This window comes from Onychomys torridus, chromosome 21, assembly GCF_903995425.1.
Source record: "Onychomys torridus chromosome 21, mOncTor1.1, whole genome shotgun sequence".
Classification (NCBI taxonomy): domain Eukaryota; kingdom Metazoa; phylum Chordata; class Mammalia; order Rodentia; family Cricetidae; genus Onychomys; species Onychomys torridus.
This window is the reverse complement of record NC_050463.1, coordinates 34751670-34762509: the sequence shown is the minus strand read 5'-3', so window position 1 is coordinate 34762509 and position 10840 is coordinate 34751670. Positions and strand designations below refer to the sequence as shown.

At 51.8% G+C, this 10840-nt stretch overlaps 1 protein-coding gene across 1 annotated transcript in view; it reads right to left on the bottom strand.

Annotated features, from left to right (window-relative positions):
- Window positions 1-685: 685 nt before the first annotated feature.
- Window positions 686-10840, bottom strand: part of Dtnb (dystrobrevin beta) — a 198671-nt gene continuing 188516 nt past the window's right edge. Inside the window, 4 exon segments of the mRNA XM_036170283.1 lie at window positions 686-792; window positions 2311-2346; window positions 6659-6748; window positions 7472-7631. Coding sequence (XP_036026176.1) covers window positions 2342-2346; window positions 6659-6748; window positions 7472-7631 — 255 coding nt within the window. The 3' untranslated portion in view covers window positions 686-792; window positions 2311-2341.

Below are 10840 nucleotides of genomic sequence, written 5' to 3'. Positions count from 1 at the left end.
TCTTCTACTAAAAATAACATCCTGGAGCTCAGGGAGCAGAAAAAAAAAATCAATGTGAATCGGACTTGGTGATCACATGTGCCAGAGGACCCCAGGGAAGAGGATGCAGCACCCAGGCAGTGCGCCCCCTGGCGGCCAGCCCCGGCTTGGCCACTTAGCACACTGCTGTCTCCCCCACTGGCTGGACCACAAAGTCCTCTGCCCTCCTCCTGGCAACAGTACTGCACAGTACTGCACAGGCGGAAGTTCAGAGAGGAAGGGGGGGGGGGCGGAGACGGGACTATTTTTAGCACTGAAGCCAGGGTGTTAATGTCTGTAGAAGCGAGCGAGGCCTGCAGCTTTCTTTGCATAGACAGAAGACCTGTTGGTTTTTAAAGGTCGAAGGTAGGAAAGAAACTTGTGTGCCCACACCAGGGGGCCGTACCCTGTGCTGGCCAGACGCCAGGAGGAACCCCTTTAGGTCAGGAACGCGCACACACGGGGCTCAGTGCTTTTTCTTTTCTTTTCCAACTCCTGGTAAATTCCTGATGCAGAGATGAGACTGTGCCCCGAGGGAGGAATGCAGGCACTAGAACATGCAGGGCTGCGCAGGGAGGCCCACCAGCTGGGGCCTCAGGCAGGCCCCCCCCCCTTCCCATAGGCTCGGCTCCTCTCTGCAATGGTGGAGTGAGTCTGGCAGCCTGAAAGCCCGGTCCAGGTGTGCAGCAGCGGAAAGCCGGCGAGGAATGCGCCTCTGGGGGGAAGACCTTCCCTGGTCTTGTCGGTTGCCAGCGTGCTTCTCGGCCTCTGTGCCTGGACAAGACAGACTGTTAGTCACAAGCAAGTACGCTGGGGGCTCAGGGCAAGGCTGCCAACAGCTGTGAACCAGCAGATCTGCAGGCAGGGTGGGGCTGGGGCTCCCGCTATTCAACTGTGTGTGTGTATGTGTGTGTGTGTGTGTAGCTGCCTTTCCTCTTTTGGTGGGACAGGGTTGGGGTGGGGTGACGTTGTGTGTCTTGAGGTCATTGCTTAGGTCAAAAAAACCAAACAAACAAAAAACAAAACCAAAAAAAAAACCCCTACCAAACTGGGCCACAGTGGCAGGTTTGGAAGGGAGGAGTGTGGCTGAGGAGGCCGGCAGAGGAAGGGAGAGAGCCTCTGGGCAGCAGACAGCATGCCACAGTGTGTGGCACTTCTCATCTGTCTCTACTGCTGGCTTCTTGAGACTCCTGACACGGGTCAGAGGACAGCAGGTGAGGCAGAGACCAGGCAGATTCCAGCCCTGGCACCAACTCCTTGTGGGCGGGCTTTGGCGCCTTCGATGGAGCAGGCTAGATGGTGCTCTGGAATCTCCTTCCCATGCAGTCTTTCTTGGGAAGAAAGTGTGCCCCAGTGTCCCCCTAGGGGGAGGGACTGAAGTTCCTGAAGGCCTTGACTCAGCTCCTGACCTCACCAGCAGCAGCCACAGCCTGGGCTTGCCACAGGAAGGGCCTGATCTGCATACACGGAGTATCAGTACCCTGGTGCTGCCCACCTGCAGCCAGCTCAGCAAACCAAGCTCTGAGATGACATTCTTAGAAGGCTCTCTGAGAATGTCCCTTTTCCGGTTGGTGGTGCCATGGCCCTGGGTTTGTTTTTCTTTTCTACCCTGAAGATTTGTAACTGAAAAGGATGCCCAATTTTTAAAAATAAGAAGTGGAGATCAGGCATGGTGACACACCCCTTCAGTCTAGCACTTGGGAAGCAGGGGCAGTCAGATCTTGAGTTCTAGAACAGCCAAGCTGAGGACCGAACCCAGGGCCAAGCGCTCTACCACTGAGCTAAATCCCCAAACCCGACTCTGTCTTGAAAAGAAAAAAAGAAAAGGAAGTGAACTTGGAAGTTGCATCAAGACTACAGATAAAACAACAAAAACAAAAACAAAGCGACAGACTTATTCCTTAAGACCAGAAGAGTGTCTGTCTGTCCTCTGACTCCCTGGCTCTCTGTGGTCAGTGTGGCTGGGTAGGAACCCCATTAGGAGGCAGTGCTGAGTGACAGGACCCCAGGGGAAGTCTTGCTGTGGGTACAGTGGACACAGAGGACAGGGCTACAGAGGCAGAGACAGCCTGGGGAGGTGGCTACTCTTGGCTGGTGCTCTGCCACCCGCTTCCGTCAGTGCCATTGGAGACACCGGGGCCACAGACACACGATGCAAGACAGGCCACTGTGGGGGAGCAGAGGAAAAGGAGCAGTTGGGCTCTTTCAGGAAAATGCCAATTGTAAGGCTTGCTCTGGCGAGGGACCTGTGCCGCAAGGAAGGGGAGAGGAAGGTGAGGACACACTACTCACCTGAGTTTCCTGTGTCCGGGCTGCTCCTGGGCTAACCTGTGGCAGCATAGGCAGAAACAATACTGAGGTCACACTTGGGCTCCTCACAGCCTCCTGCACTTCTCCAAGGGGAATTTCCTGACCCACCCGGACCAGGGGCTAGCCTCCTGTCTCCTTTCTTTTGAGCTTTCCTGCCAGGGATAATGAGGTAGAGGCAGATTGCTCACAGCCCACAACTCAACTGGCGTGGAGTGCTATGAAGGAAAGCCAACCAGTGGAAGCAGAAGCTACCTTAACTCTAGGTAGCAGTTATGGGGGAGCAGAGCCTGCTTGGCTCTGCAAGGGAAACAAGGTGGGAACAGTTTTGACAGGGACATTATTTCTCTACACTCTGGAACAACTTGGCTAGCCAGACAGACCCCCCTTGGATGTTCCGAGTCCACGGGCGTCTTTAGAGAGGGCCTTGGATGTTCCGAGCCCATGTCTGTCCTCAGAGAGGGCCCCTGCTGCCCAGATATGCATGAGGGTGCTTCAGTGTATAGACTAGGGACATTCCGAAGGACACAGAAGTGCTGGAGTGGCTCAGAGGGACGTGGAGTGCTGGGGCAAACAGAGGAGGCGACAGTCGCCGCCTCATTCTGCGGTCCTGTTTTACATGCAGGATAAAGGGTGCTCAGAGGGAGGGTGCCACAGAGTAGCAGCATCCTTTTCTAGGATTCCAACAGCTGGAGTAGGGCAGACGGGGTGACCGCTGGGGTGAGTATGGCAGGAAAGCCTGCCTTGGTCAGAGTTCTTCAAAAGTGCCCACGTGGTGCTCGCGCCTTGTGTGCTGAAGACACGGGGTGCTGAGCTGATTGGGTTGTGTTTAAGCCACCCCAAAGAAAAGAAATCTTCCTCTGTAAATTGGTAGTTATTGATTTTAAATGTCCCCACCCCGGATCTGCAAGGACTCGCGCAGTGTTTAGAAGCAAATAAAAACAAACTCTCTTCATCTCGCACCCGACTCTAGCCTCGTGCTCTTGGAGATGGCACCTAAACGCCACAGCAGCTCAGACATTCCCACAGCCTTCACTCGGACAGACAGACCCTGGTGTACGCACGCTCAGAGGGATAGGGGAGACTCAGAGCTAAGAGCAAGCATCCAGTCAGACAGAAATGGACTGATAGGGTCAGCCAGGGACAGAGGCAGAGGCCCCGAGCCAGGTTGGGCCAACAGAAACCACTCCAATTCCTACAAGTAACTGAGGGTGGGCGCGCGGGGGGGGGGGGGAGTCCATGGTTAAGGCAAGGTGGGGCGGCAAAGGCAGGGCTCTAGGCTTGCTTGGGGGACGTGGAGAGAAGCTGAGGAGGGGCCTGGAGGAGGTCCTAGGGCGGGGAAGCACACAGGGAGGGAGGTCAAGACAGTAGCTATGTCTTTAGTCAGGAAATTTCCACAGCAATGCTGAAGTTTGGTCGGGGTATGGGCATGTGTTTGGGGGTGAGTGGGTGTTCACATGAGTGGCATGTCTCTGTCCTCCTGCCTCATGTCCCCTTCTCATCTGAACCTGGACCTCCGAATGGCTGTTCTCCTCTGACAGCCTCAAGTGTGGCCAGGGCAGCAATTCCCACCAACTCATGCCCCGTGGCCCATTTCTCCCAGGCCTCCTTTCCGCTTCCTAATGCTTCCTCTACGTGCACAATGTTTTCTCCTGTCTCCTTGGGAACGCCACTGCCTTTGCTGACAGGTTCCCTGCCCCCAGCCTGCAAATGTACTCTCTCTTAAATGTACCATCCCAGGGGCAAAACTGCATTACACAGCCACTGTTCTGAGGGGGTTCCCACCTGCCCCCCCTTGTCTCAGCCTTCCACCTTGCACTGGGGGGCTTCTCCACTCGGTCTAGTTCTGCTTGGACTATCAAGCTCTGGGCTTGGAGCTGGAGCCTCCTGGAGTGGATCCAGGTCCCGCCACTTATTAACCTGCCCAGTTAATAAGCCTCGGAGCCTTGGCTAGAATGTTCCCCGTCTGGGGCTGTGAAGCCAAGTGAAGACGGCTGTGTTACACTTGCCTACGGATCTAGTGGGTAGCTAGGAGCCAGCCCGGGTCTCTCCTCGCCTCTCCTGCTTTCTCCCTTCACCTCCTGGGGCTGGTAGATGACTCCTTCTCACCTAACGCTAGAATGTCTGTCGCCCTGTTCATTTCCTTGGACAGGTTCACTCACTGACATTTTACTAGAAGACAGGTACTGTTCCAGACATTGGGAGTATATCACCAACCACACTATCTACCACCAACCACTCTAAGGCTGGCCTGGACAGAAAGTCTGGACTTAGGGCAGCTTTAGGCAGGAAACAACCCATGACAGAAAGGGAGATTTTAGCTCCCTTAATAAGGAAGAACTCTCTAGTGATTAGAGCTGGCTATAAATGAGTTCTCTGGAAATATTCAAACTGGAGGCTTCTAAATTGACAGCAAGTTCACTGAAATATCTTTAAGATCCCCTTAAACCCTAGGATTCCATTACTTGAAAAATTTTTTTGAAAGATGAGGAAGACAAGCTATAGATGTGTGTCCTGTGCATGCTGCAAGAGGTGCATGAAAAGTCAACCTGGATATCTCCACTCCTATCCTAACCAAAGCCACCTTCAAGGAAGAAGTCAACATGCGTCCTATTGGGCAGGGCTCTCCCATCCACTGAGGGATAGGATTTTTTTTCTGCATTTCATGAGGGTGCTGGGTGATGTATGTCTATGTCAAACTACAGGCCTCTGTGCTTGGGGGAAAGGAGCGTCATGGAACCTGCCCCGTTGCCTGTCGTGGGTCGGCTCAGAGCCCTGGCTTCACATTTCTCTACACCCAAGCTCTAGAACGAGTTCTGCCTCTGCATGCTGTGTGATCAAAAGCAACTTCCCTGGAAACTCCCTGACCATATTTCTAAAATAAGAAAGTTGGACAATGGGACCGCGAACATACCGCCTTCTAAATGATACCGTTTTATTAAAACCAACTTTTCATGTTAACCGAGGTTCTTGCCTCCCTCCCCCACCATAGAGCCTAGGTGGGCTTTGGATACATAAGCCTCCCAAGAACTGGGGATTGCAGGCATGCACTGCCATGCCTGCCTTGGTCCCTGTCTATCAAACTCCACTCCCATTCCCGAGCACTGAGCTTATGAGCCACCTGCTTTTGCATCAGCTCTAACTGTACCTTCTCTGCCTGTCCCGGAAGTCCCCGAGAAACTCCCTCTAAAACTGCAAGGGAAGTCTATTAGGGAACTCTATTAGAGAAAGGGCCTTCCAGTCAGCTGCGAGGTCTCCTGAGGTCACCCCCCCCTCCAGCTCTCTGCATATACAGTGAGGACTGGGCTTCAGTGTGGCCATGAGCAACAGGATGAGAGAGGGCGAGGGCATCATGTGGCTCGTGGCAGAATGGGCAAGTGACCTGAGCTGGGAACGCCAATCAGGCCACAGGTGTAATCGCTTTCCGAAGGAAAACAGGTGGAGGTGAGGGCTGAGATGTGGAAGAGATGACAGCCCTCAAGGAGATGCTTTCCCATGCTGAAAAGATGGCTTGCCTTCCACAGGAGTGTCTGAACGGCCCACGGAAACTCCGCTCTGCTTAGCCACTGCAGAGTAGTTACAGGCCCTGCCTTGGGTAATAAAGGACAGAGAGGGGCCTTTGGTGCGAATGCTGCAGTACTCGGACGGCAGTCCCACAGCAGTGCCACGGCAGGAGAATAATCCCTAAGCACTGAGTGGCTCCATCACTGATGGAGCGGAGGGGTACTTGGAGGTATGGTGGCTTTGTCCCCCCCCCCCCCCACGTTTCATGTAGGGGAACATGCTCTGAGGCAGAGGAAGGAGTCAAACAGGACTGAGCATGCAGAAGGGAGGGAGCTGCAGCTGGGGTCTTCAGGTGAGATGAGAGACTGCTCATGGACAAAACAGAGTCAGACAGGAGGAAGCTAGAGGGCGGCTGGAAGAGAGACAGATGGCCTGGTGCTGACGGGACATCCAGGAGGGCTTCAGAATGAGGTGACGGCCAGCCTAGGGAGAGAGACACTGTGGACAAAGTGGAGGTGTGGGGGGAGGGGGGAGAGAGGGAGGGAGAGAGGGAGGGAGGGAGGGAGGGAAGGAGAGAGGGAGGGGCTCTGGCTGCACTGAAGAGCAGACTTCCCTTCAAGTTGGAATGGTGACTGCTCCTTCAGACTGTTCTTAATATAAGCTGTGATCACAGGTGGGAGGGAGGAGGCACTGGGTGAAGAGCCCACGTGTTCCTAGAAGGGAAGGTAGAGTGGAAAGAGGGGCTGTGTGCCTGGTGGTAGGAGAGGGCAGGAAGACACGGGCAGGGAGGGCAGGGAGGTGGAGACTGGTGGGGAGCTCTGGGTTTCACCTGAATGGAGCTCCTTCACCAGGGATGACATGGTGTTGGTGATGGAGTCAGCAGCCACCAGCAGGTCATTGCGGAGGTTTCTCCTCGTACCTGAGGGGTCAGGGCAGATGGTAATGCAGATGGGCGAGCATGGCGGAGAGCACTGAGGGATGCCCCGGCCAGTGAGGCCCTGGAACCTGGGTGCAGAGGTGACTAGGGCAGGTGGGACTGCCTCAGCTCTGCATGCTCCTGGACCGTCCACTCTGTCTTCTCCACCGGGAGAGCGAGGGGCCTGTCAAGTGCATGCTTTGAAGGCACTACAGTAGAATGGGGTTCCGGCTTAGCTTTGCCTCAGCATGTTCCTCAGTCTCAGGGTGAGGGGCTTAACTCTTTGTCTCCAGCCTTGCCCATTCTTTAAGACTGTAGGGCCCTGGTTCCTCAGTCGGCCATGTGGCAAGTGCATGCTTACTGCTCTTTGGTTAGGTCCTATGGAGTTACCACTCTTCCTGTTCTTGCTTATTATAAGGACCTCATAGGGCCGATGTGTGAGGAGGCAGAGCCCAATGGGAAGGCTTTTCCTTCAGTCCAGAGCTTAGAACCCAAGAAGCCAATCACCTTCATGCATGCACCTGCAGACCTCCCATAGAAGACCAGCCTTTCGTGGAGAAGGAGGCAGCACATAACTTATTTATACTGTCAATCTGATTACTAAGGCCACACTACCTGATCATCCAAAGCCAGGAACACAAAAGGCAAGTGACTGGGGAATCCTGGCAGGGATCCTGCGTGTGCTTCCAGCCTCTTAGCGCTCCACAGATGCGCCCGGAAACTCACCTTGTGCAAAGGCTTCCTGGACATCACCCCCAACTCCACTCAGTGAGTCCTGTGGGCCGTGGGTCGGGGTGGAGCCAGCAGACGTGGACCGCACAGGCATGGGCATAGGGCGGCCACCTCCATGAGTGGGTGATGTGTGAGGTGACCCTGTGGCTTGAGCCTGGGAGGATCAGAGAGAAAACATGTCATTTTGGGTGTCTAATCTCTCTAAGAAAAGGGGGAATGCACTTCCCAGGATCATACTTTTAAAAAAATCAAAACAGGAGCCAGGATTCGGGAAAGGAAGAGAGGAGGGGGCCGTGTGGGAATAAGAACACTGTAAGAACAGGCCGAGACCTCATACTTAGGAGGCAGGAGGATGGCTGGCAATTCAAAGGCAGCCTGGGCTACACAGTCAGTTCAAAACTACAGGGTAAGAACCTGCCTCAGAAAATCAAAACCAAAAGGACAGGCTGAGAGAGGTGGGAAGTACGAGGCAGGGAGAGCGGCTGAATCCAGGAGGGTCCAAGAGGGGAAAACAAAACCCACAAACATCCTCATGTGTGCAGCCCAACATTCTGTATCCATTCTTATCTGATCCCACAAGAACCCGTGGGCGCAAAGCACCCATCTTTTCATATAACTTTTAGAGATGAAAATCAAGACCACCTGAGAGGCTTCTCAAGAGTGTGTGGGAGGAAGCACAGTTCACCAGAAGTCACGCCAGAATAATCCACAGGCTGTGTGTGTGTGTGTGTGTGTGTGTGTGTGTGTGTGTGTGTGTGTGTGTTTCTTTCTCACATGTGATATTCAGCAAAACTGCCACACTGCCGCTGCCACACCCTCTCGGGAAGGTCTGTTTGGGTAGCTGTAGGACCAGGTGAGAGTGACCACATGCTCACTAGAGGGGAGCTTTCCTTAAGAAAGCCTAGTATAGTTTTGGATTTTTCCCCAAGCTTACTCTCTTTCTTTTTAAGACAGGGTCTCTTCTGCATAGCCCTGACTGTCTTAGAACTCTGTAGACCAGGCTGGCCTGGAACTCACAGAGATCCGCCTGCCTCTGCCTCCCGAGTGCTGGGATTAAGGTGTGCACACCGCCATCTGGCTGTTCATTACTCTTTAAAGACTTAGTTTTGACTGGACTCAGACTTGGAAGAAAAAGCTCTTGGCAAGGACGGCCTGCAGTTCTGTTTCTGGTATTTCTCTTTGGCTTCTTTCCTTCTCTTGGCCAAAAGCTTAGCATGTTCTGCACCCTCCTTGTCTTGCTTAATAGACTGTTTCTTCAGAGCAGTGTGCTGCATTTGTATTGCAGGACACGTGGAGAAACAAGACGCTGAATCCTGGGTGCACTGTCCTGGGCTTCTTACCGCTTTTGTTTAAGGGCTTTCTGACAACATTGGAGGTCTTCATCTTCTTTAGAGAAACTAAGGTTTTCAGATTCTGCTAGCTCTTTTGGGCCCCAACCACCGAGGCACAGCATGCCTATGGGTCCAGGAATGTCCTTCTCTCTCAAAAATAACCCAGCTGAGAACAGTCAGACTGTCACCCACAATGCACTCTGAACAGAGGTGGACTTCTCATCTCTAGCTCTCCTTGGTCTGTAACAAGAGTGCCACTCACTCAGCTGTGGGTCAATACACCTTGCTTCACGGGAAAACCTTGTCTGTTGTTCACCCAGAGCATCAGCAGCTACTTCTGTGGCCATGCGCTTCTCACAGGAACTTCGACCATTGCATTGCGTTCATTGTCCACGTCCTGGCCGGCTTGTCTTGACAGGGTTGACCCCCTAAGAAGCAGCTTGGAGCAATGGTGTGTGGCAGCTGGAAGACTTCAACTCATAACTCATCAGAGGCAGTCCCCTGGCCCAGGGGGTCAGACTGGACGATTTTGTGGGAGCAAAACTGGACGAATGGAAGTAACAGTTGAGAACAGATTCCTTCGAGTCTCTCTGGGGGTTTAGCCCAGAGATGCCGGACAGACAGAATATGCCCCGCACGGGCTGCCTGCAGGTCCACACAATGCTTCCCCTCACTGCTGCAGCTGTGTGGGTGCTGAATGGAATATTTTGTTCTCGATGGCTCCTATTTTCTAGTTTGTTTTCTGAGACACAGCCTCAACTTCAAGATCTTCCTGCTGCAGTCCTGTGCTGGGATTTCAGGAGCCTGCCGCTCTGTCCTGTTCTCGATGATTCTTGCTGAACCTTTGTGTGGGGGTATGTCATTTATTCAATAAAAAAAAAAAAAGGGTCTCTCTGGGTGGCACACACCTTTAATCCCAGCACTTGGGAGGCAGAGCCAGGCGGATGGATCTCTGTGAGTTTGAGGCCAGCCTGAGATCCAGAACAGGCTCCAAAGCTACATAGAGAAACCCTGTCTAGAAAACAAACAAACAAACAAACAAAAAAACAACAAAAAAAAGGGTCTCATGTACCCCAGGCTAGCCTTGGACACCTGTTCCTTCTGCCTCTACCTTCCAAGTACTGGGATTATAGGCATAATGCAATGCCAGCTGTGTGTGTGTTTTAATTTAGGAAACATAAAAGCTCAGAAAATGATCGGATATAACACCATAAGCCACCCCAAATGAATACTTACATACAATTTATTTTAATCTAAAAACGGTACAGCTAGACTTGAAGACGCCATTAACCCCCAGTTCTTCGCAGGCTCCGTCCCGTCATCTCTTCCCTTTGGAATCTTCCTGGTTGGTTGGTTTGTTTTTTTCACCAGAGATTTTGGTATGGGATTTTTTTAAACCTATGTGTACATATATAACTATGAATATAATCTTTTCATGCCTTTAAATTCTGTATGAATGGTATTGAACTACAATAATTACTTTTAAATTTGTTTCTATTACTTAGCATACTCTTAGAGAGTGATCCATGATACAAATTAAATATGAATTAGACCCTTCCTTCACATCGCATTAAAAGAATTAAACCACCAGGTGGTGGCAGCACACTCCTGGGAGGCAGAGGCAGGCGACTTCTGAGTTTGAGGCTAGCCTGGTCTACAGAGACAGTTTCAGGACAGCCAGGACCACACAGAGAAACCCTGTCTTAAAAAACTCCAAACCAAACCAAACCAACAGAATAACCTCAAACAGAGCAGAATAAACATTAGACCTAATATTGCACAATTTCTCAAAGAAAGCAAAGGAAAATCCTATGCAAAGACTTCTTGGATATAATATCCAAACCATTATGTTTAAATGAAATAAAAAGGAATAATTTTTTTTTAATTTATTTTTTAATGCGTGCATGTTTTTATGGGTTGCCTGGAGAGGCCAGAGATCAATATTAGGTACCTTCTACAATTACTCCCCACTTAATTTTTTTCTTAAGATGTATTTATTTTATATGTGTATTTTTATATTTTTTTTATGTGT